The 27,074-nt window shown below is 32.7% G+C and overlaps 3 protein-coding genes across 7 annotated transcripts in view; 2 read left to right on the forward strand and 1 right to left on the reverse strand.

Annotated features, from left to right (window-relative positions):
* Nucleotides 1-13,274, forward strand: part of LOC143206037 (uncharacterized) — a 93,110-nt gene extending 79,836 nt beyond the window's left edge. The window contains exons 6-16 of the mRNA XM_076418977.1: nt 1,005-1,722; nt 3,000-3,132; nt 3,190-3,461; nt 4,155-4,555; nt 4,615-4,765; nt 4,819-5,246; nt 11,613-11,778; nt 11,836-12,085; nt 12,143-12,298; nt 12,478-12,628; nt 12,683-13,274. Of these exons, the coding sequence (XP_076275092.1) occupies nt 1,005-1,722; nt 3,000-3,132; nt 3,190-3,461; nt 4,155-4,555; nt 4,615-4,765; nt 4,819-5,246; nt 11,613-11,778; nt 11,836-12,085; nt 12,143-12,298; nt 12,478-12,628; nt 12,683-12,916 (3,060 nt within the window). The 3' untranslated portion in view covers nt 12,917-13,274. The remainder of the gene's footprint in view (nt 1-1,004; nt 1,723-2,999; nt 3,133-3,189; nt 3,462-4,154; nt 4,556-4,614; nt 4,766-4,818; nt 5,247-11,612; nt 11,779-11,835; nt 12,086-12,142; nt 12,299-12,477; nt 12,629-12,682) is intronic.
* Nucleotides 3,483-20,528, reverse strand: LOC143206053 (transmembrane channel-like protein 7). 5 transcript variants are annotated; one of them, XM_076418982.1, is made up of 17 exons: nt 20,304-20,528; nt 19,780-20,138; nt 19,623-19,719; nt 19,423-19,570; nt 18,958-19,209; nt 18,342-18,490; nt 18,124-18,274; nt 17,827-18,068; nt 17,578-17,695; nt 17,398-17,522; nt 16,680-16,964; nt 16,469-16,630; nt 16,284-16,417; nt 14,356-14,448; nt 14,252-14,293; nt 13,562-13,669; nt 3,483-4,508 (listed from the first exon to the last, which is right to left on the reverse strand). In XM_076418982.1, exons 2-16 carry the CDS (start codon nt 20,033-20,035, stop codon nt 13,587-13,589), a joined length of 2,337 nt encoding a protein of 778 aa, XP_076275097.1. In that variant the 5' UTR covers nt 20,036-20,138; nt 20,304-20,528; the 3' UTR covers nt 3,483-4,508; nt 13,562-13,586. The 5 variants fall into 5 exon arrangements, with proteins under 5 accessions (XP_076275097.1, XP_076275095.1, XP_076275096.1 ...); XM_076418980.1 differs by having other exon boundaries at nt 20,217-20,361; XM_076418981.1 differs by lacking the exon at nt 3,483-4,508 and having other exon boundaries at nt 13,369-13,669.
* A 23-nt stretch (nt 20,529-20,551) lies between these two features.
* Nucleotides 20,552-27,074, forward strand: part of FoxK (Forkhead box K) — a 36,876-nt gene continuing 30,353 nt past the window's right edge. The window contains exon 1 of the mRNA XM_076419039.1: nt 20,552-21,129. Within this exon, the coding sequence (XP_076275154.1) occupies nt 20,768-21,129 (362 nt within the window). The 5' untranslated portion in view covers nt 20,552-20,767. The remainder of the gene's footprint in view (nt 21,130-27,074) is intronic.

Raw genomic sequence — 27,074 nt, forward strand, 5'->3', positions numbered from 1 at the left:
TATATATATATATATATATATATATACCGCCGTTGGTACTGGACCTTCTCCTTTTGTTAAGATAAAGGCCAAAGCTAATAGCCACAATCACCAAATTAATCTACAAGTTTAGGATAAGTCTGTGCGCCCATCGGTAGTGCTTTCCATTGTCCCAAATCCTCCTGCCATTGGCTATATATGAAAATATATATACGCATTCTGAAGTCTTATTCATAAAGGTGTTGTTTACTACCTCGTATCAATCGTATCAACCTGTGGTAGCTGCCTTAAGAGAAGTTGGCGATGCTTTACAGTTGAAAAAATCTTTCGCCTATTCATGTGCAGAGAAAGATATAAATAAATAAAGATAAAAAGATAAAAATCATTTCTATGTCTAAATACAGGCCAAGATCTGATAAATATGTTATTTAGAGAAGATATTTGATCCTACTCAAACCAAGACTTAATATTTTATTAGAAGCATCAGGTCTCCAGTATTATTGATAATCTAGCTAGCAAATATCATTTCTGTGCCTAAATACACGCCAAGGTCTGTTAACTAAGTCATCTAGGGAAGATATTTGATCCTACTCAAACCAAGACTTAACATTTTTATTAGAATCATCAGGTCTTCCATACATAAAAATATTATCGAAAATCACTATTAAATCGTAATACTACATCTTTCATCACATCACATCTTTCATAGTTTAACGTTGATTTCTATTATAAAATGTTTTTCAAGCACAGCCTTTCTATAAATATTAACGTTCAGTAGCTCTAGTATTGCCAAAAAAGTACCTACTTAGAGTGTTGAGACTTGTACTTGACTTTGTAATACTACGCATTCTTCACATGCTGTCTCTTGTAATCAGAGCTTCTCAATGCTTTGGTTTAACTATATATAATATAATAACAATACTTTAGTACATCATACTAAAAATGTTTAGCTTAATCATCACCAATTAGAATTAAATCCTTAGAACACTATCGCAATATTTATTAATAACCTTTTATTATTACAGATGAATGAAACAGCGGAAAGTTTCGCGGAAATGATAGATATCTTAATAACGGTACCAGCACAGAACCCTAGCACGCATATGATGGTACCATTAAGAGAAGGCTGGGATAGCTTCGCCTTATTCCTGCACATGGGAAGAGATCATGGCTTGCCAGGATACGTGGGTGTCGTTGAGTATTGTACTAACGAAACGTTCGACAGACCCGTTAGCTTTAGTAGCTTGGAGACCAAAATCAAACCCGAATATATCAAAGCATTGCGATATTTATACAAAACACCTGAAAAGGTCGACCTATTGGCTGGAGCTTTGCTAGAAAACCCACTTCCTGGTGCTATAGTCGGTCCCACGCTCAACTGTTTATTGAAGGAACAATTTGTTCTTTTAAAGAAAAGCGATAGGTTTTGGTATGAAAATGACCTGCCTCCCAGTTCGCTCACCACATCCCAATTAAAAGAAATCAAAAAGGCAACTCTCGCGGGTATTTTATGTGCTAATACCAAAGATCTGGAAAACGTACAACCGAAAGCTTTTGTTGCTGAAGACAGTTTCTTGAACGCTAGAATTTCTTGCGAACAACATCCTCTTCCTCAATTAGCCGAATGGGTGGAAATGGATCACATGGTTGATATCAGTGAGGAGTTATTGATGGACGCACTGTCCAAGGCTGAACAGAAACTTCTCGACAGAAGGAAAATGGAATACAGAGTTTGGAGCACAGGTGATTGATTAATTACATTTTATTTTTCTACCAACACATTATTACTAGTATAGTATTAAATTACGTTGATATCCTTAACATATATGGTCCTTCCAATAAAACAACCAATACACGTCATAGATGAAGTCAAATTTTATAGAAATAACAGTATATTTAATATACTGCTTTTAATATATCAGAGCTATACAATAATTTTGAAGGATTTACAACAGATGGTGTTACTCTATATTAATCGCATAGGGTGTATTTGTAATTCTCTTGACATTGAAGCGTCACTGATAGGCTTCAGTTTTCACTATGTGTCATTACATCAAAGAAAGAAGAACACTTTTTTTTCAGTGCCTTGCAAATGCCTCAATTTTTACTGAGTAAATCGCATTTGTGGGATGTGTTGTTTTATTTTATAAGAAAAATCCTTTAATGTCTAGATCTAATAAATAGTAAACTGGATATCAATACCTTACTAAAATGGTGGTGTAATTTACATTTTGATAATTTCAATTAAAATTGTGTTATTCACCTTTTTATATCACTATTAAATTTTCAATCGCTATTAATTTTCTTGTTTAAAAAATCAAATAGTCATATAAACTATCAATTAATTTAGATATAAATTAGAATCACTTTAGATAACATTTACGTATTTTGTTAGAACATTACATATCTGCATCATATCATATCTTAAAAATCTACAAAAATTTACTGATTAATAAACAATCGAATTTTTGTTTTGTCAACGGATTGAAATAGTCCAATAAAATACCCAAAAATATATCTGTTGGTTCTTACAATTTCTAAAACAGAATGTAAAGTTAGTTGCTAAATTCCCCCATTCCCTCTTAACATTGCTCGGTACTGCTTTAACATTATCTGTCCTGGGATACTTTAGTAATAATTTTCAGCACTAATGAAGAAACTGACCGAATTCTGAAGAATCTATCTCACCGAATTTTATTTAAACTGTGTTAAACTATTATTGAAACACACGGAAAAAATATATGAAATAAATAGAACATGAAAACTGAATTTTCCCATTCCCCCCTCAAAACTTAATTCAATAAATCACAATAAAACATAAAAATTATAATTAACATGGTATGAAAATAAAACGAGACAATTTCAATTTAGATTTATAAAAGCTTTCATTTTGAACCATTTATGACAGTTCCAGTATTTTGCAATAGTTTAACAAAAAAAAAACATTTTCGATGTGTAATGCCTCGACAAACTGAGATCAAAAGACAAACAAAAGTTGCATTGTTTTCTCTGTTGTCTAGTTGGAGGAGTCGACCCTAAATCATCTTATGGTACAGCTGCATCATTCAGTAAAGCCAACAGTGAGGCACTGAAAATCGCAAATAGTTCCTTATTATTTGAATTCGCATCAAATGAAATTTTAAATTCTCTGGAGTGAGTTTGCATTGATAAATTTGAACATTAATATTAATAACCATATTAATTCTGCAGGCATAGAAGAAAACGTAGAAGTGCTCTACAGGGCGGCGATATATCGTTCCTGCTTCAGGATGATCTCAGTGACAAACTGCAGAATGTCGATATTGGTTCATTAATACCAAGCGAAGCCCTAGGCCTAGATGAAAGCTGTGATGAAACTGGGCCATGCGATCCAAACTATCCTTATAGGACTATGACTGGGCATTGCAATAATTTGCGAAATCCAAAATGGGGTAAAAGTTTGACCACATTCAATAGATTGTTACCAAGTGTCTACGAAGATGGTAAGTTAATGAGACTATAAGGAAGTGAACAAAATATATTTATTATTTGCTAATTCTATGGTTATGTATATACAGACTTGTTAATTTGTTACATTCTTAAATTCATTAAAAAAGAACAAAACATTAGTGTTTTTATTGGCGAAATTGAATTTATGAATGTATTTATATTAATACCAACAGGTATCTATTAGTATACTACATATAAGTTCATTCAGAACCATAACTAAAATTTAAAATATAAATAAAGATTATAATATATTCTAGGTGTGACAATATCAACATATTTATCAGGATAGGGTAATTTTTAAAGCTCGCATAATGGCAGATATAAAATGTAACTAGTTATCTAACACTGTTTCATATAGTAAGTTAAATTTTTATATCAGCATTATGTCATTGTTCCTAGTGGTTATTAAAAATATTAAGTATAAGCATGTATGTTTAATAAGAATATGAAAATAGTACTGACACTGTTGTAGACACTATTGTACACATTTGGAATATGCACTATAATGAAATACAAAGGAAATATACATCAATAATATATGAATGTATAATATATAATATATGATGCTGTTATTTCAATGTTGAAACATGCCGTTTTTCAAAAGTTTCAAATCTTGTTCACTTCCCTATAGTCTAAGTTAATCTCTTAAAACAAAAACTATATGATCAGCGTTATTATCTTCCCAGGTATATCACAAATGAGACTCCATTCAGTTACCGGATCCCTATTGCCAAATCCCAGGACCATATCGAGACTAATTCATCCAGACATCAGCAATCTTCATTCCCGTTACACCCTTGTTACTATGCAGTTTGCTCAATTTTTGGACCATGACTTAACAATGACTCCAATCCATAAAGGTTTCCACGAATCCATACCCAGTTGCAGATCATGCGACAGTCCTAGAACCATACATCCTGAATGTAGACCTATCCCCGTGCCAGAAGGAGATCACTATTATCCTAACCGCAATACCACATCGGGGGCAAAAATATGCTTTCCGTTTATGAGATCCTTGCCTGGCCAGTTGCAACTTGGACCTAGAGAACAGATCAATCAAAACACTGCATTCTTGGATGGATCTATGGTATTGCACAAATAATTATTTTTCTTTCATAAAACCGAAATTAAATATGTTTTTGTTAGGTCTATGGAGAAAATCCGTGTGTTTTGCATAAATTAAAAGGAGATTTTGGTAAAATGAATGCCACTGAGCTTCCTATAGGTACCAGAGATCTTCTACCGAGAAATCTTCATCCAGAATGTAAATCATCATCGGGTTTATGTTTTATTGCTGGTAAGTTTGTTTTTGTCTACAATAAAAAACATATTCATGAAATTATGCTATAGGTGATGGAAGAGCATCAGAACAACCAGGACTGACCATGATACACACCGTGTACTTAAGAGAACATAATCGAGTCCGTAATGCACTTCAGCGAGTCAACCCGCACTGGGGTGCCGAGAAAATGTTCCAGGAAGCCAGAAGAATCGTTATCGCCAACATACAACACGTGACGTTCAACGAATTTTTACCAAGAATCCTCGGCTGGAATGCCATGAATCTTTATGGACTAAAATTGCTTCCGTCTGGTTATTACAACGAGTATAATCCTAATTGCAATCCGTCCGTCTTTACCGAATTCGCCACCGCTGCATTCAGGATTGGCCATTCTCTGTTAAGACCACACATTCCCCGTTTGGATAACAACTATAACATCGTAACACCTCCGATACTTCTACGAGATTCATTCTTTATCACTGACTTTATGATGAAAGTAAGTTTACATATAATATAGAATAATATTCCAACTACGTATAATATAAATCTTCAGTATACAGTGTAATATACATATAAGGGCTGTACAGAAATACTGTTAATTTACTTTAAAAACTGTTTTTATTTAACAAAAATGGGCGGGTGGTTGAACGGCGATATAAAGCGACACTCATGGTAAAACCGGGTAGAAATCATCCTAACGTCTATTTTTACTTAAAGCCATTAGAACAGATGGAAACTCCTCAGATCACAGCGCAGTCCGTAGCCAGTACAAAACTAGTCGTACAATGTAACACCTCCCTCCTAAAGAAAAGACCACAGGGATAGACGTGGTCGATGTCCCATCTGGACAGCTTATGGTTGTAATTTTTTTTTTTTTTTTTTTTTTTTTTTTTTTTTTTTTTTTTTTTTTTTTTTTGACTGTTAAATTTATTTATTACTCTTCGTGAGTCCACAATCTGCCCTATTGGCAATAAGTATTTCTTATGTCTATATTATATATACATGGCACGTAGAAAATCACTTCATTAAGCAATCTTCTGTATAAAATATTATCTTAATTAATTAGTCTTATTCTAATGCTTATTCTAAAATCTACATATGTCCAGTAATCAGATCAGGTGGTGTTAAACGTTTTAGTCTACGCACTTCACTATCACGTCGCATATTTAGCTGATTAGCGAGTACATTGGGATGCACTGATACTCTTTCGAAGTACTTCACACAAACACGTTGGATTACACTCGTTATAGGTTCTAGAGGAATATCGCGTTGTATCACTTTATTTGAAATATAGTACGGAGCATCAACAATGGCACGCAACACCTTATTTTGGAACCGTTGAATGATGGATATATTAGATTTGCTAGCGGTACCCCATAGTTGGATTCCATATGTCCAAATGGGCTTGAGTATAGACTCATACAGCAATACCTTGTTATCTAATGATAACTTGGATTTGCGCCCAATGAGCCAATACATTTGATATAATTTTAGTCCTAGTTGTTTCCGTTTAGAGAGTATGTGCTTCTTCCAGGTTAGGCGTCGATCTAAATGCATACCAAGATATTTAACATGCTCTGCTTGGGGGAGTTGACGATGATTGATATTTACTGGTGGACATGTTCTTCTACGCAGGGTAAACGTTATATGCGTGGATTTTGATTCATTGGCTTTAATGCGCCATGTCTTCAACCATAATTGTATTTGCTCCAGGTGGGTTTGTAGGTTTATTGATGCTGTGACTGGATCTTCATGGGATGCTAAGATTGCTGTATCGTCTGCATATGTTGCCACAGTAGTTATTTTTGTGGTGGGCAGATCAGCCGTATATATAGAAGATACAGTACTGGACCCAGTACACTACCTTGCGGAACTCCTGAATATATGGGATTTAATTCGGTATGTTCATCGCCTTGATTTACAATAAAATGTCTGTCAGTGAGATACGATTTTAGTAGCTGATAGTCCGGATGAGGGAGAAGTTTCTTTAGTTTAACCTGCAAGCCCGTATGCCATACTTTGTCAAAAGCCTGAGATATGTCTAGGAAAGCAGCCGAACAATATCTTTTGGCATTTAGGTCAGCGTTTATTTGGTTTACAAGTCTATGCACTTGTTCTATAGTCCCATGCTTATTGCGAAAGCCAAACTGATGTTCTGGAATAATTTTTCTTTTTTCTATTATATAGTTTAGTTTTTTTATGTATAATTTCTCGAAAACTTTCGAGATTATTGGTAATAAACTTATAGGTCGGTAGGAGGTCACATCTTCTGGTATTTTTCCTGGTTTAAGGATCATTAATATTTTAGCTACTTTCCAGATACTAGGGAAGTAATTAATTCGTAGCATAGCATTGAATATATATGTTAATAGTTTTATAGCCTTTTCTGATAGTTCTTTTAAAATTTTGCCAGTAATTAAGTCATAACCAGGAGCTTTTTTAATATTAATCTCTCTCATTATTGTATGTTTAACTTTTTTGACCGTTAATTTCTCATGCGGTAAATCCATTTGAAATGGCGAATCTAGAAAGCTAGTAATTTTATTTTCGTCATCTTTATGTAGCTGAGACTGGAAAGGTTTAAAAACATTTTTTAAGTGTTTTGAGAAAATGTCGGCCTTCTCTTTATTGCTTCTCGCCCAATTATTTTCGCTTGTTTTAATAGGTGGATTATGCTGCTGGGATCTCCTAAGCTTTTTTGTTGCTTTCCACAACGAATAGTCTGTAGCCTCAGTTGATGTCAAGTTTTCTAGGTATTCTTGAATGCCTTGGTTCTGTTCGATTTGGATTAGATCTCTCAGCTCTTTTATGGCCCTATTAAATTTTCTTTTATTCTCTTCAGTCCTTTGCTGTTGCCAATTTCGTCGTAACTTTCTTTTTTCTGCTATCTTTTTCTGTATTGTACATGATATATGTGTATTTTTTCTTGGAAATGTTTCACTGTTGGGAGTCGCGGAATATGCTGCCTCCTGTATATTTTTTGTAAGATTTATTGCTGCTATTTCTATATCCATTTCAGTTTGTAACGGTAAATTTAGAGAGATATTTTGGTCTAAGTTTTCTCTAAATGAGGGCCAGTTAGTTCTATTATTGCACAGAGAAGGGGGTCTATCTTTGATGGTAATTTTTGAAGAAATTGTTACTATTATTGGTGAATGATCAGAAGACAGGTCGAAGCATGATTCTGCCTGACACTTTTTTGGATCAATATTTTTTGTAATACAGAAATCTATTGTATCTGGTTTTTTATTTCTGTCTGAAGGCCAATATGTTGGTTCACCAGTAGAGATATGTTGTAAGTTATCTTTCCTTATGGCTTTGAGCAGTTCTCTACCTTTTGAGGTTATTATTCTTGAACCCCACATTAAATGTTTTGCATTATAATCTCCTCCTGCTATAAATCTATTACCTAGCGTACTGAAGAATTCTTGAAATTGTTCTGCCTTGTTGTTATGTTTGGGTGGGCAATAAATCGCAGAAATTGTTAATGGTCCATGGGCTTCCTCTATGGTTATACTGGTGGCTTGCAGGTAGTCTTTGCGGAATTTTTCTTTTTCGAAATGCCTTATATCATCTCGAATTATTATGGCTGTACCTCCATGTGCTTTATCATCAGGGTGATTTGTATGATAAAGCTTATATTTAGGAACTTTCAGATAATTCTTGTCCGTAAAGTGTGTTTCGGAAACCATCATAACGTCAATATTTTGTTCATTTACGAACATTTTTAGTTCCCTGGCGTGTTGTTGGAGCCCATTGGCATTCCAGACGGCGATTTTGTAGCTATTGGTTTCAGGCATTAGGCAAGTTTGCTTACGACGGTTGTGAGTAGACCAAGCATCGTACTCATTTGATCCATTAGTTTGGCCATCATATTTTCTAATCTTGAGATGTTGCTAGTTTCAGTAGGTTGAGATATTGTCTCTCGTTTTTGTGCTGAACCATTTTCAACTATTTGGGCATAAGTTATGTCTGGTTGACTTGTTCTGGTGGGTAGTGGTAGATTGGTAGTAGTGGATTGTTTTTGTTGATGCCTTTTTTCCCTTAAGGCAGGATACAGTTTCTGCTGTAGTTGCTTGTGAACTGCGCAACCCTTGTAGTTCGCTGGATGATTTCCATTACAGTTAACACATTTCACTTTTTCATCGCGAACTTTACGAGTACAATCTCCTGTCTTATGTTCTCCTGCACATTTTACGCATCTATATGATTTGCGACAGTAAGTCTTTGTGTGCCCGTGCGCTTGACACCTTGTGCATTGTGGTATAATTCTCTTTATATGTGGTGGTTCGCATTTAATAATATTATTTTCCAATTTGGTGATTTCGTACACCGCCTTATTATTTCCATTAGGTTTTATGTCTATATAAAACATAGGCAGAGGTTTTTTTGTCGTGTGATGTCGTATATTGTGAATATTTACGACCTCGTGGCCTTTTTCAGCTAGTGCTACCTTGATGGTGTTAAAGTCCGTCCCGTGATGTAATCCTTTTAATACGAATTTAAATGTTCTCTCGGATTTTGGCCTGAATGTATGGTATTGGGTGTTTCTTTCATCTAATTCTTTTATAAGAACTTTAAAGTGATCCGCTTCGAACAATTGGATTTTAATTGTTTCATAGCTCACTGTTTTAATTGTGTAGTTGGTAGTAATGGTTTTCAATAAGTCATGGATGTTTTTTATTATTCCTACCTTATAGACTGTTATTGGTGGTGGTTTGGGAACAACTTTTTCAGGGCTTGGTTGTATGTTCTCTTCAATTTCTTCCGACAGGTTGCTAAAACTGTTTTTTGTCTCTATCGGTTTCTGCAACCAATAGTCACTGATTCTTGTTTGTTTCCTCGCGATTTCTTCTTCTGGACTTCTCAATCGTTTTTTGTTAATGACTGTAGTCCATTCTGATGGTGGAGTTTGCGTTATTGCTGTTTGTTCTAATCTTATATCAAAGTGTGCAGGTGATTTGGTTGAATCGCTATGGTTTGCCATTTTTAATTTTTAATATTTTATTTAATTTACTTCCAGAGGATAAAAAAAAAAAAATAAATGCATTGTTTATTTCACGCACTTCATTTTTCACTTACGTTATTTTAGCACTAGTTTTTTACTATAAATACTATAAATGAATTTCAAAAGGACTGTTGTAAAATAAGATGAAATAATTTTAAACACTAATAAAAATGAGATGCAGTCCTTTTGTCTGGTCACGTAAACACGTATTCACTACACTTTAGGTCCACTGAGAGACGGGTAGCCGCGTCTGTTATGCGTTTTTAACACTCAGTTAAATAACCGTAATAAAATACTATGGTTGTAATAAAATTATGTTTGTACCTTCTTTTTTTGTTTTCTGTACCGCCAGTTTGCCTTTAACTGTTTCTATGGAATTATTTTCCAAATGTTGGTGCTTCCAGATTCCAATAGTCTATTGCTAAAAAACTGAACTACTACAATCCGCCTCTGGTGGTTGTTCACCCAAAATTGCAAATTTCTGTCCAAATTCCAGTAGGCTATGTAAATTCACAGCAACTTCAGTCTGTCTTTTGTGACCTTACAGCTTCAGCTGTGATAGTCTTGCCCGAAGTTGAAATTGTTATGTCTGGCGACCCATTTAACGTCGTGATATAGGTATACAACGTTCGGTTCATCCATTGATATTTTGGAAAGAAAATGGATATAATTTAAACATTAAAAAAGAAATCCAGTGACAAATACAACATATACATTTTTTGTGAAAAGTAATTTGTATCTTATTAGTCCACACTGGGATGAAATCAAACTTTTGTTGTTGTCAAGTCATACATCAATGCATCGCCATATCATTGCACGCGTGCTCAAACAAAAATTAAAATCGTTGATAAACTTGTTTACACATTACTCGCTATTAAAAATGATATTTGAACCTCCTTATTTGCGGCGTTTTCATTATACTATGTTATATAAATATGGTGTAAAATAAACCTCATTGTCACATTGGATTGATGTCAATAACGTTCATCAAGATATCTTGACGTACAATAAAGAATTTAATAGTTTCAACATTCTGCAATTCTAATGAAACTGAAAATTTTGTTACAAAACATACATTCAAATATTAGGATGACATGTTTACACAATAACCCGACAGCTTTAATCTAACCCATGGACCAAACCCATGCTAAACCTAGATCCTACATCATGCTAGCATAAATTGTGATCCTGATATGAATGTTACGCAGTAATGTAAACATTTTAACATTGCTAAACATGTCATTAACATTAAAAAATTGTTAGAATTTAGGATGTCAGCTGCGGAGAAAAATATCAATATTTCGATATATGGTATTTTAAAAAATAACAAAAATAGCGATCCTTATCTGTTACAATATTTCTTCACTCCAACCCTACTTTTTTAACCTCAAGCGAAATTCATTTGATGGACGGGGGAAGAAATCCCAAAAAAAAATTGGACAACTAGGTTTTTAATATCGATATTTTACCTTTGCAACTAAAAATTCGATACACTTATATACAATTATCGATACATTTTTGAAGAAATATCAGGGAAAAATATCGATATAATTTATATTTTCGGCGTCCCTAGTTAAAACCATGCATATTGAAATTATCCTGAAAAAAACCTCGATCTATCCTGGCTATCAGAAACGATAAAGAATCCATGCAAGTGAAAAAAACAGAAATAGCTTTAGATGCGAATTGAACAAGACAGCTTTAAATAGATAGGATAGAAGCGTATTCCAAATCCATTTTGGGATTATTGCGCGAAAATTATACCGTATTGATATATTTATTATCAGAATATTATAAGTTACTATTCTATTAGTTTAGTTATTAATTTATTTCAAATGTCACTTATTTTTTTAGCCTGGATTAATTGATGATATCGCACGTGGTATAGTGTCAACTCCTATGGAGAATCTGGATCAATTCATCACCGGCGAAGTTACCAATCACTTATTTGAAGACCACAAAATACCGTTCTCTGGTATCGATCTTATTGCTCTAAATGTCCAGAGAGCTAGAGATCATGGTAATTTTTATTAATCGCTGTTGGTTGCCGTTTCATAAATTTCTCCTATCTCTACAGCCATACCGTCGTACAATAACTACAGAGCTTTATGTAACTTAAAACGTGCAACAAGTTTCGAAGACTTATCGAGGGAAATAGCTCCAGAGACCATTCAAAGACTGAAATCCTTATACCCAACTGTAGATGACATCGATCTGTTCCCTGGTGGTATGAGCGAAAGGCCTCTCCAAGGAGGTCTGATCGGACCAACCTTCGGATGTATTATTGCGCTTCAGTTCAGACACTCGCGTAAATGTGATAGATTTTGGTAAGTTTAATATGAAGAAATATATTGTACAATCCATTATCTTTATATGTTCTAAAGGTACGAAAGTGGAGATCCAACAGTGAGATTCACTGAGGCGCAACTCGCAGAACTGCGAAAGATAACACTAGCGAAGACCTTCTGTGACAATCTAGATGGTAACAGCGACATGCAAAGATCAGCTTTTGATTTACCCTCTAGTTTCTTAAATCCACGGTAAGGATATTGTCACTGAATTTATATACATTAAAACTTAGACATATTGTTTATCAATTTGCACAAAAATTAAAATATCAAAACAAATACAAATATCATTAACATTAATATAGTCATTGACCTGATTTCCAGTATTTCATTGCCACAAGTCAATTACTTAATTTAATTTTCATTATCAGGGTGCCATGTAGTGCACATCCTACAATTGATTTCAACGCTTGGAGAGAAAATCCTTCAGGTAAAGGTTGTTTCATAGGTGGAAGACATGCTCAAGTAGGTGAAAGTGTTTTCCCTAGCCCTTGTACGAGTTGCATTTGCACATCTGAAGGCGTAAGTCTGATCTTTTTATTATTGTTCATCTACTTATTCCATTATTTTATGTAGGGTACCTGCGCATCGCTTAAAGTAACTGACTGTGCTCAACTCCTTAGAGAGTGGTCTAAAGCTGACGTCCTCAGAGACGACGTCTGTACAGCTCAGTGTGGCCATCTGCTCCATAGTGGAGCATCCTTTTCGCCAGCACCGTCTCCGTTCAAACATGCCGTAAGAAATGTCGAATCCCAAGGCTTCGACTTCCTCGGTTCCATCCCTAATCTAAGTCCCTTTATTACCAAGTAAGAGGAATACAACTTCAAACAAGCTTTAATTTGTTTAACCTTTACCAGTAGATAGAATATATTTTCTCAGTAAAGTTAGGATATGATTAAGAAGGATATGTTACTGATTTATAAAATGCAAAATGTAAGATGCAGGGATAAGCATTTTTAAATGTTTACATAAATCCATATATAAAAGTAATGTTTGCGAATATACCCTGTATTTGTACAAAGAAAACATCTATCACTGCCCCCGTTGCATAGCCAGTTCTTTCTACAATGTATTATAAAATTTAGAATAAATTTGTAAATATGTAACATTAAAGTATTTGTATTATTCATGTAGATTAGTAGAAGTAAATAAATATTTAACAATACCATCATGTGAACTTTCACGATCCTTTGCTTATAATACTAACAATACTCATGTAATTTGATAATTAAAACTTGGGTAACATATACATAAATTACGACTATACTTAAAATATTTTAATAGCACATTTTTTATTATTTAATAGTTTAATAGTTTGTTATTGATATAAAAGTCAAAAATATCTATTTATAACTAAAATATATAATTTCCTAATGTAAAACAATTTGCTCACCATAATGTAATACTTTTAAATTAATTGAGGTATTATCGGCTGAAATGCTCTTAAATACAAACCTATCACATATAAATATGGCAGCTATTACAGCCTCTTTTTCGGATTTCGTCCATGGCCATTGTCTTCCCAATCCAAAGACATTGACGAAGAAGGTTCAATAGTGGAAACTAATCAGAACAATATATTTTACTAACCTCTAAATAACTTTTTATATAAATATTTTTATCATATGTTTTGTCTTAAATATCAGAATGTGTAATTGCAACTATAACAGGTTGTTCAATAACTGTTGTTGGATAAAGAAAATGGCACATGCGAATGTTTTTACCGAACGTCTACTGATCAAGTTAACGTATCTCAGTACAATCGAAATCCTAAAAGCACTAATTTAATATAATTTAAAAAATAATTATTTTGGAGGATTGATGATTTTTAAAAGAACTAAAAGCTATTGCACCCTTAAATGAAACAATTTTTGTAAAAATTGTAGAGGAGGGCAGCACTGAATAAAGTTCAGTTTTGAGACTTATAGAGTGATATAGAACTGTGTTAGCTGATATAGAAAGTTATATCCCACTTAGGGATATTTTGTTGTATAATAAAATACATTTTAATCAAATTCTTTCTTCATCGAACAACTAAATTTACTAAACAACCCTTCGGGACTCAAATCGACTTCGGATATTAAAAACCTTATGAAATTTTGATCAAAACATTTTGATAAATAAAAATGTTAAATCAAAACTTACATGATGTGGATGGTTGGAATGTGAAACTGGATGAAGATGCACCTGTAACATTTTTTTTAATAAGTACTAATTCCCAATATTGACACAAAAATTTTGAAACAAACCTCGTCTTATATCACCACCTTCGTAATGTGAATTATGTTCAGGTTGATGAAGTTCCGGATTAAATTCTTTATTATTGGAAGCAGTTAAGTTCTCTAAAATAATGCAGTATTACTGTAGATATACATAAAATAATATTACTAGATCTGCAAATTAATTTTGAAATCTATTTTAATAGATAGCTTAGTTTGTGTTGTATCACATCGGACACATAAGTAAAGACTTTGTAGTAAGAACCGCTTATTATTTATGATATTGAGAAATACTTTTCAAGTTACAAGTATAGAAAACTGTCTTTTAAAAATTCTTTTAAAGCTAACTAGAAATCTATTCAACCTTTTTTTGTCTCCATAAGAAATACAGCTAGTCTGAATGAACTTCAATTTCAACATTCCGATATAGGATTTTACATCAGTACATTTGAATGCTGTACAAACAGAAAAAATATAATTACATGACTCGCGCATTAACAAATGCGATCGCAGTTACTAGCTAATCAGTAATGTCAAGCTCTAACAGATATCGTAACAGATAAGCTTAAGTACGCAATAATATGATTTGACACATATGTCATTTTATTCTACTGACAACAAGCTTTAGAGCTATACGTGTTATATTTTGCGAAAGTAAATATTTATACCTCTTTGAAAAAGTTTCGTGCCTGAAAATCTGCATTTGCGGCACGCATTACTTTTCTTAGTGAATTAAAACAAAAAAGGCACTAAAAGTTATCGTTTGCTGGTAGAAATTTACGGAGTGTATACTCTAACCTTGAAAACATTTGAGGCGTAGTTTCAAAAATTCAAAAGTGGTTATTTCGATGTGCAAGTGTGGGTACAGATCTGGCTATTCGGTTAGAGTGGAGTCGGCGCATTGATGAAAAAAAGACAAAACGTAGTCTAATTCTCTGCGCTGTGTTTTCCCTAAATGCGCCGAATCAGCTCGAGCCAAATACTCAGAGATGAAGATCCAACACAAACAAAAATAATTGACAGAAGCGTTAAATGTGGCCTAAGAAACGATTAGCGACTGATTACGAGCAATGGAAAAATCCAAAAGATTGGATGATGGGTGTTACATCAATTAAATGACAGGCAAATGGAAAATTGAAAAATCGTTTGTGAAATGCTACTTCAAAGGTATAATCGTAAGTCATTTCTGCATCGAATAGTGACGGGTAGTGAAAGGTGGATTTATTTTGAAAACCCTAAGCGCAAAAAATTATGATTATCACGTGGCAAAGCCGGCCGATCGACACCATGGCCAAATCGGTTTAATCGCAAGACAATACTCTGTGTTTGGTAGGACCAGAGTGGCGAAATGTAGTACGAACTGCTGAAGCCTAATGAAACAGTTAATAGTGATCGTTACCGACAACAAATCATAACTTAAAATAAACTTAATGTATCATAAAGCAAAAACGATCAAGGAAGGGTTGAAAGCACTTGGATGAGATATATTATCGCACCCACCGTATTCTCCAGACCTCGTCCGGTACGACTATCAATTTTTCGCATCAATGGGACACGCGTTTGCAAAGCAGCACTTCGCCAATTTCAAGTCAGAAAATGGCTCCATGAATGATTTTGCTCAAAAGACAAACAGTTTTTTTTTGGAGAGATGCACTTTGAATAAATAAAATTTTTCCATTTTCTTGAAGATTGTATGTTTTTTTTTTGTTAAAAAACCTGTAATGACTTTCCGGTACAGCAGGTATGCATGAATATACCCGAAAAAATAACTGATGATAATGTTGACTATATTTCTATTTGTTATTTATATTTCATTATTGTGTCGCCGATTTTGAAGCCCTTTTAAGTGATAAAGATCACGTCCTTCACAGAACCGATCTTGTTCGAAAATATATAAACACAAAATAGTTGATCTAACTAATTAAACCTTAGTTAATAGTAGCTAATATAAAACTTACGGTTATCAGTGAATTTTGATATTAAATTATAGTAATACTCTTTATCCTTTGCTGACCACAATAACATATTTCTATATTGAGCAACAGTTTCCTTTTGAGCGTTGGCCTTAGCATGAAGGATATAAACTCCCCCGCTAAAAAAAATTAATAAAATCTAAGCAAAAGTATATCGTTTTCTTACCTACCACATTCCAATTATTATTAGCGCAATGAACCCTGGTTTAGCAAACCATAAAATAATACTCCATAGTGAACTATTAGATTTAAGTTGTAGCAATCCTTCTGTAACTACGTCTATTAAATAATCAAAGTTTCTAAAAGGTCCACAGGTATTTGATACTTCGACGCTAAAATCAAATATATTATTCTGTGTAAACCTACAGCATGTATACCTACTATGAAATAAGATATCCCAAAAATACTCCAACTAACAATAACGAAACGAAAGTTAAGGTTAGAAACCAGGTAGAAGTACTGGCTGCCCTCCAAGTCTTTGAAGATGGTCGACAAAGATAAAGCACTACAGTTTGCCTGATGTACCAAATGAGAAATAGTTTGATAATTATAATTATAGGCAATAACGGAACAAATATCAATCCAACCCAAAACAATGACTGATTGTAAATAATATGCATGGTATTCCAAGCAATGTCAAATTCCAGATCATAAGATTTTGTCCATCTGTAAAAAACTCTATTGTTAAAGTGTCCAAAAAACATTACAGCTTAATGCAGATTTTGGGCCTTGGGTGGCCTTTTGTCCACACCTCGCTACATAACAAATATAATCGAATATAATAATTGAATGATAAGGAAGTGGACAGCAGAACACAACAAACGACACAAATAAAGTCATAAATAATTTCATTCTATATTATAAATATGTTTTATTTTTAAAACAATAATTTTAGAACCATCTTAATAAATATAGCCCTAAAGATAAAAATAAATGTGGATGAAGCGTTGGATCTACCATTTAATTAAAAGGACCATTTTAGTTACTAGTTATAACATAACGTAAAATATTGTATGCTTAATGTTGTATTTTTCAATTATTCATAAAGGATGTTAAGTTGAAGAGTAATATTACTATAATCAAATTAATTATCGCTTACTTGTAAATGCCATATAAAATTCCATCTAAGATAGCAGCAAACAATACAGATATAAAGAAGTCAAATATAATCATCCTGTACATTTCTTGTCCTAAAGAATTTTCCCAGCAATCTGTATCCTTATTCTACAAAAAATATATATCAACACAATTCTGATCTATATATTCAAAATCAGCTTACGTCGTTTTTATGATTTAACCAATAAAACGTCAACACTCCTATAGTCACAATACCCAAAACACTAGTTCTAAGTAATGTAAGAAGCATGGCAAAATTTGGGTTTTTATAATCTTCATATCTGTGAAACATTAAAATTTTGGTACATATTAATATTAAATTAAGAAGTTAAAATGTTACATTAAATATAAGAAGCAGATTTTCAGAGGAAATATATAATGTAATTTTATGTATTTATTAAAAGTATCCTACTTGGCCATAACACTGAACATCATTGGCATAAACATCATGACAATGTTAATAAAAAGTGGTACGACGACAATATGCGTTTCTTTTGGCATTTGAACTTCATCTAAAAATTCCCAAATGGCATAACCCATCACTACCATAATAAACAGAACAAGAACGTTTGTAAAAAATTGTATGATGCGAATACGTGCTTTTTCGAGAAACGTTAATTGTCTTTTCTTCCAAGCAAAATCATTAATTAATTCCTAGAATAATAATATTTTATAAATCATCTCTATATTATTAAGTAGTTCTAAGTACTTTTAATTCGTTGTAAATAGCTTTGGACTTTAAGTCGGCAGCAGCTTTGGTGGCAATGTTGAAATCCCACCCACAAAATATCTTGTTGGCAAAAACGTTCTTAAGACCCCCTTCAGTTTCAATGAAACTCCGTTTATATGATTTGGCAGTGCTAAAAATGCTACATATTAATATCAAATTGTAAGTATAAAAATGAAAATCAAATTATAAAAACAAACCTCCAACCAAAATAAACGATAGAAAGTATATAAATTAAAGCCATAGTAAGAAAATATGCATTGGGTATGCTATATGTGAGCGACCCGATAGTAGGTATGGTTTTATTTACATAATAGCCATAATACATAATAGTGTTTGCAAAATATCCCTAAAAATAAACAGTCGACGAGATAAAAATTAATTCAAAATTAGTTTTAATAATAATTCTTGTATCACAATTATTACTTGTTAGGTGTAACAGAAAATTAACGATTAATTATGATTATCAACGCATTCGCTGCTATCGACGGAAAAACCCCTTAATCAGGCACGGATGATGGGATTTACCCTTAACTGTCTTTTATAATCTGTACTCCATTTGCTGAAATTCATTCACCGAAATTTAACTGACAGTGATCATATAAATACATTTTTAATGGAATGCGTATGTTCTGTAATAAATATACTTATTTATACTACTTTATTTGCAAATGCCAAATATAACATTTCACTGAAATTTTCAGTAATTTAAAATTATTGAGATCATTAATTTCAGAAGATAATATTTTAAAATTATTCGTTAATTTTCATTAAACTATGTAGTAATTGACCACACATAAACATAAAAATAATTACCTCTCCTGTTAGCAAATCCCAGGTAATGTTATCACTATTATTATTTGATTCATCACCGATATTTCCATCAATAACATAGGGGAAAACAATAAATAAAAATGATATAAGAGCTATAATCACATTTACCAAAAATAACCATCTTAAAAATCTGAAAAATGATGAAACACCTGTGCCGAAGTTACCCTCAATCTTTTTCAAGGCATCATACCATAATTCAAATGAGTATGCTAAATCTATGACACCAACTTTCAACTTAAAAAAAATAAAAATAGATAAGTATCCTATTAAATAGATAAATTTAAATACATTTCTTTGGCTACATTATATTATCTACATTATTAAAAATTAATTTCAATATAAAAAAATATTAAATAGGCTTAATATGTATTTTAAAATGAAAAATGACCTAAATTATAGTTAATAAATACAACATGCAAAACATGATTATTTTTATATCATATATACCTTTGAAATGGCCATACCAGCCTGATATTTAAACATTTTATAACAGCTCAATGTCTTTTTCTTGGACTTTTGACTAACCGATTTGGATAATTTTACTTTAACACATCTTTTAATGGTTAGACATTGAGGCATATCTCTCAACGCAACCCTTAAAAATATTAATATAATACAATGAATATCTTGACTTCTTAAAAACTAACTTTCTTAATTCACCACCTGTAGGTGAATCTTCCATGAGAGTCTTATCTTGCTCCATTTTAGACACAATGAGATTAGCATGCTTTTCCAATGATAATTCTACAATTTATAATCAATTATGGCATGCAATAGAGAATTTATTATTGTAATAAAGCGTACTGTGTTTATCAGATCTTCCTAATGTTCTTCTCATTGTACCACCCATACGAGCTTCAAAAGCCCTTTTTAAATTACTGCCTCCTTGTTGGTTACCTAAGGTATCTAATCTATGAATTGAATGATACCCTAAAGGGTAAGTGCATATATCATCCTGTCTCTGAATGTTATCTAAATCAGTTCCTTCATTTGGAATAGATGTTTGTTGGCTTTGGATTGAAATGGAAGAATTCAAATTAAATATGCTGCTACCAGACATGTTCCTTCTTTCAAATAAATTTTTTAAGGCTCCTCGATTCAATATTTCAGGTTCATTATACACCTGAAAGGTGTCTACTTGCAACTGCGGTCGTTGGAATAATCTGAAAAGAAATGTAATAATATAAATAATAGGGAATAAATATAATAAAATTTGGAATATATTCAAAATAATAACATACCCCGACATTGTAATTTGAAACAATAAAAATGAATTTAAAATACATTTAAAACAATAATCTTTGGGCGCATTATCTTATCTTATTTACCTTTAATTAATCTAGGAATTGTTTTATTATATACAAAACATTCTTAACCTATTAGTATGGTTAGGTATGTAATTGTGACATATGACATTTTCCATTTTAAAATTATTTTTTGATATACTTTTTACTAAATATTTTTTTTATATTAAATAACTTAATTTATTTTTAAATTTGGTTATTACATTTAAATGTATAAGCTTCTACTCTTGCTGATTTCGAATCTACATTAGAAAACTTATGGATTAGCCAGTAGATGTCGCCGTTATAGGGTAGTAAACGTTACATTTCACGTGTTTACCAACAGTCTGCCAAGTACCGACCGAGCTGTTATGAAATCGAGCAAGCAAAATACATCATAGCAGTTCCAGTACAGGTGACTCCCACGTTTTCTGCGATTTGAAGGTAAACAGTGGACCTTTTCGGTGTGTGTGTGTAACGTGGAGAGGTGCCGTGCGAGTTAAAGGAACATGTCGGTACATTCGGCACAAACGTCTGAGAGTGACGCATGGGCTTTATTGTCCCTAAAGTCAGCCCCAACGAGCCCCTCAAAGTTGCAGTGGAGCCCTGAAAACGGGGGGGATGTTATAGCACGTATCGAAGCAAAAGAATTCGAATATTTGGTCCGCCAAAACCGCATAATCATCGGTAGAAACAGTTCACGTGGTGATGTCGATGTAAATATGGGACATTCAAGTTTTATTTCTCGAAGACATTTAGAAGTGTATTTCGATCATCCGTTCTTTTATATGAACTGTAATGGAAAAAATGGGGTCTTCATTGATGGCGTATTTCAAAGAAAAGGGGCCCCAGCTATGCGATTGGCGAAAACGTAAGTTTCTATTATGTAAACAAAGTTCGCTACAGACTGGGGAATGTTTTCGTCGCGAGAGATAGTAGGCCTTGAGAGGTTAATTTAACATGCTCTCGATCACGTGTTTGTTGTGTCAATTTTCTTATAGTTTTTTTAATTTTCCGTCCCTGAATCGATACAGTGAGTTACCGGGGCGGTCGCGGAAAAGGGTTAGGAATACACAAGGTCTCTTTATAAATACATTTTGAAGTATTTATTGAGCCGGTGACGTCAGTACAACTGTATGTCCCGTATCTCCGACGAAATTGATCCTTGTGCACCACTGACACAAGGATCAGATTTCATAGCCTTTCAAGTAAAAACAAAATAGCCCATCTATTGACGACTTATCATTGCGAAAAGTCATCTATACCGCTTCGTCATTCACTCAACACGACACGTGGTGTCGCAGTTGTATAGTTTTTCGTGATTTTTACATTATATTGCATTGTATCGTTTTTATCCTAGTTGCTATGCGGCTTGTTTTTTCAACATCGTCAACAGTGTCAAAAATTTGACGGACTTCCTGCATCGTTTTGACATTTGACGTGTTATAAACACTACTATTTGTTTTTTCACTATTCAGTTCAGTTTTCCCACTCTCTGCTAATTCATAGTTTAAACTTTTATTAGCGAAAAAACGAGTCAAAATATTTTTGTTTTGCTTGTTTATCTTATCGATACCTTGAATTCGACATGACGGTATCATTCTATTGGTTCTCGTTTAACATAAATTTAAGCTATAATCGATATTTATATTTGTAATTTAAGGTGTAAAATAGATTAATAAGATTAATTTTAATTAATAGAGTTTAATTCGTTCTGTTTAATTTTACATTACACTTTCAATTTAATATTCCGGCTAAAACACGTGGCAGCATAAATAGTACATTCCGCCGCAATTGTTATTTTTTATTTTTTAGCGTGCATTGTTGCCTACCGTCCTTTTACGGAGTTAATGATTCATCCATTGTAAAAGTTGCGTTGCGGGATAGCATAGGCATAAACTGTAAATATAAATGGTTATTTATAACATATCCGGTAATATGAACTTTAAATGCATATATATATATATATATATATATATATATATATATATATATTATTGGAGTAGGTCATAGATATAAAAAAATATGATCTTGCCAACTAAATTTTTTTTATTCCGTGTTGAACGGGTTTTCAGCGATGAAAATATTTTTCAGTCATTAGTAGAAACGGAAGTAGTAAATAGTATTCATTCACTAAAATAGTGTTTAAACATTTTATTTTATCTAAATATTAGACATTTTTTTTTGCTTAACAAATAGAGCGGTGAACTTTAATTTGATAGGGGAATATGCTTGTTATTTCTTGACTAATAGATGACATGAATAAAAAATAGTCGTCAACAAATTTGCAAGTCTTTATTCTAAAAAAGCAATTTCCTTTAAGGGATAATATAAATGTAATTTTAGTTCATTAGTTGTTCATGAATTTAGTCGAGAGAGATGATGATTCGTTATTTTAATTAAGTTAATTTATCTGACGCCGATTACCATCAAAAGTAATATCATTACTATCACAATAATATTATGGTGATTGTAATATTAAATATTTCTAAGATATTGTTTTTCTTAAATTAAAAGTGTCGTCTATAAGTCGAGTCTCAACGCTCAGTCGATATATTAAACACTGCCAGTCAATTGAGAAATATTTGTGAAAGATACATTTATCAGTTACGCCGTGCGTTGTGACATGTAGTTGTCACCGGCTGAATTGTGGAAAACAGTCGTTTTGTTACGTCACGAACACAAATAAAAACATAAACAAATATTGAGCGTATATAACGGGTTTTCGACGCGGTTAACCTCCACATTCCTGTCATAGTTAAACAATCACATGTCTGCGTATTCGATGGGTCGGTCTCCGTTCACATAATTGTTTATTGACAATTACATTTTCCTGCGCGAATTTTTTTAAAATGTAAATAATCAGACTGCCGCTAACAGCTGTGTTTTTACCACGCCAATTGGATTCGATTCGAAGCAATTGTTAGATTAAAGCCCAATAAAAAGCGATACGTTTTTGTTAGGACTGCACGTGATTGTAGAAACTGTGACGGGCGAACGATAACTACTAAACGTGCTATTGTAGATTTAGTGTGGTGTTAATTATTACGTTTGTTTACTGAGCGATTGTTCGGGCCGATGTAAGAATTTGAGGATCTGACCTAAAAATTTAAATAGTTTCCTTCTGAATTTGAATAGGCTCTTTATTTTTAGTTCTTGCAGAAGAAGTCAAACAATTTATAGCTAAATGTCTACATTATTGATCCTTGAATGAATTTATGAAGGCTTACGTTTTTAACTAAGTTGACTGATGAATTAGATACATTTTTATGTACGCATTTACAGGTGTATAAACATGTTTTTTAAATTTCACTTATAAAATGGCGTCGTGTCCCATGGTAACTAGAAAACTATTCTTTGATTTACATTAATTTTTCTATAGTTGTAGATTAACAGCAGTTTGATTGATTCTTCGTCATTTTTCGTTTTAAGTGAAATCGCTGAAAATTATACGACCAGTGATGTACGTCAGTTTAAAATATTACCAATTATTGTTGAATAGATTAGGTGCTTGTATTTTGATATTTTTTCGCTTATTTCAAGGCATTTATTAAGAAAAATTGATACAACATATATTTTTGTCATCATTCTGGTAAATGGTGCTACCTTGTCGAAGGAACGATGTTCGAATTCGAGTCCATCATTTTCGTGGTTCTTCAGCATCTCTAAACTGAAAAGCAGTCGATACATCAACTCGGCAGATGTCTTGAAAGTACTTTGATAGTTTGAGCTGGGTTTTCGTCCAATCAGTCTTGCCTCCAGACCTAATTAAGCCTCCAAACTATTTTTCGTCATTGACATCATAATTATCACTTTTAAGCCATTGAAACCGAAACCGATAAGTGGGATATAGCGGAGCAATCAGTATAACTATATGTTTCTATAAAATATTTTAACAAAAGAATTGAACCAACTGCAAAAAATAAATAAGGAACTCACCAAATCTCCAACCTAATCATTACACCATAGAAGCAATTGCCTGCAATATTTCTACGACTTCTTTGATGATGTAGTTAGTGCTTAAAAAGCAAACTTAATGGCTTTTGAACTACTTCCGGTCACTTCAGTTCATCAATAATATAATAGATGTCATCTCTTCAACATCTTTTCGATTTCGCTAATGTAGATTGAGTTACTTTTGTAAACCAGAACATAACGTATATGAATACACTAAACAAAGCTACATCTTAATGTCGCCAGACCTCTTGTATTGTTTAGAAAAAATTACTAAAGCTGATGACACACTGACAGATGACACCTGACAAACTGAAGTTATTTAAAATGGTGGCAATTTTTTGAAGCTTCTTCAACAGCAGTTTCTATTAAAATGATATTGATATTGTCCATCGGTAATAACCAATTACAAACTTTATAATTTCTCGCTGAAAAAGTACCCTTAAAAACTCAAAAAAAATGACCCAAGCGTTAATTTGTCATCATCAATAGCAATAAATATGTATCAGAGGTCTTGCAACAGTAGAAGGCAATTCATTGGAGAATTGCCAATATTGATTGTTTTTCTTTGATTGCTTCATCTAATTTCATAAGTTGTTGTTATCAGTAAAGGTGCTGAATTGATTCATTTATTGAAGGCATCTCAAATTACACCTTTGTGATCCGGCCAAACTAACACCCATATATAAGATGATCCGTTTGATTTTGATAGTTTTTTATATATTCAATATTGAATTGTCTACTATTGGGTAAATTATTATTTTGTATCGAAATTCGAAATGTTATACTGTATTCTTTATGATTAGTCACTGTTTTTCTCCATTTTTATCAGCATTTTAATTACGTCATAAAAATTAAAACACTGTTTAACCAGACCATGAGTTATCAAACCGAACAAGTGGATTTACGCTCTTGGAACAAGTGGGTAGAACAATTCATGCATCCCATATCGAAATAAACGATGTAGAGGAAAGACCCATTTTTGGCATCTTGATAAGATGAAGTGTTGCTCAGATATCCCTCCCTTTTTTCGCTTCGGATTATCGTAATGGCTCCATTTTTTATCACCAGTAACAATCCGATGCCTATCCAATTTTACTATTGAATCAACATTTTACACATGACCAAACGCCTTTCAATGCCTCTTGACATCATACGACATAATATACTGAACGTTTGAATCATGTCCATATTTATCCTAGACGATTGGAAATTGTTTTTTGTGTTACTCCCAACAATTCTGCATATTCTTGCTTTTTACACGGATTATCATCGAGTAATGCCGTCTAAGTTCTTGTTTTACATTTTTTTTGGCTGTCGAGAACGCTCTATGTATTCAGTGTCAAAATCACCACTTTTAAAATGCCAAAATGATTATCGCACCTGAAAATCGAGGGAGCTGCCATAATTTTCACATAACATTCAATGACCTTCGACAGCCTTTTTCTTCAAATTGAAGTAAAGAAACAAAATTTCCCACAAATGCGATTTATTCGGCATAAATTTAGACATTTTCAACTCACTGGAAATTTTTTTTTCACACTTCGACATATACTGAAAAGTGAAGCCTGCCGTGAAATTGGTTATAAATGATTTAATGATGATTTAATAGACAGTAACACCATCTGTTGTAAATCCATTATATAGTAGAAGCATTTATTTACCTGTTGAAATCGATGGAGAATCATTCGATCACCTTCAACTGCTTTTTTCTTCAAACTGTAACGAGTACAAAGTAAACGAGTAAAACTTCCCGCAAATACGATTTACTCAGTACATATTCAGATATTTTCAACGCACTGAAAATATTCAGTCTTCGACGAAATGACACATACTGAAAAGTTGGTTACAAATATATCCGATGCGATTTAATACACATTAACGCCATTTTTTGTAAATCTTTTAAAATTAATTCATAGACCTGATGGTTTATATATCGACCTGTTTCTTTGCATATTAATTGTACTAGCGGCATTTAGACTTTTAGGAACTATTTGTAACTGTCTAAAATGAAATTTTGGGAACAATTTATTATTATTATTCAGAGGTTATTCAGAAGTAGAATTTAAAACTTTGATTGCTTTGAACTTTTATTTCAAACATCTTTTCTTTATAATAATATAGCTTCTCAAAAGTAGCAGTCAACTAACCTCATCTCAATTTTTGACGTCAAGGATACAATGTTGCCAAATTTTGTCCGTTGACATTTTATCCGTTTTAGTTTATTTTAGCTTTGTTATATAACAACATTGCAATGTAAATAAAATAATGAAATAATTTTTATAAAATATTTAATTTAATGGGAAGGATTTGAACTAAAGTTAATTAAACAGCAACAATAGTTTGTAGGTTAGAGTTATTTGATTATATTTACATTGAACTCTTCTAAACTACCTATGCTATCCTCAGGGGGCTTAATCCACATAATTAATCATTGTACATCCAAGTAATGTATTGTATTTTCATTAAAGAATATATTTAGATTAAAAGTTAGATTTAATCACTGCATTCTCCCCAATGCATTTGCTTTATCGGCATAACGGTTAGTATTCATTCTCTTCTCGTACATTTTAACATCATATCATATTCTGCATAGATCATGTCATAATCATCATACATCAAGTTCACCATTTGTCAATTTCTTCTTGTGTGTGTCTGATGGAATTCATCCAAACCTCCAAGTGTTATTATATACAATACTTTCCACATATCCTAACTGTTCTCGACCTTCATGTACACTGTAGTAATTCTTTGCTACATCACATAACAATTTGATTTGATTGAATATGCAGAGATAGGGAGGGAAACGTTACATTCTGCAGCCATATTTTTAATGAAGTAAATTACATAAAACACAAGTAA

Source organism: Rhynchophorus ferrugineus, unplaced genomic scaffold (genome assembly GCF_030347505.1).
Source record: "Rhynchophorus ferrugineus isolate W39M unplaced genomic scaffold, kcgeb_rfMv2 rfM1, whole genome shotgun sequence".
Classification (NCBI taxonomy): domain Eukaryota; kingdom Metazoa; phylum Arthropoda; class Insecta; order Coleoptera; family Curculionidae; genus Rhynchophorus; species Rhynchophorus ferrugineus.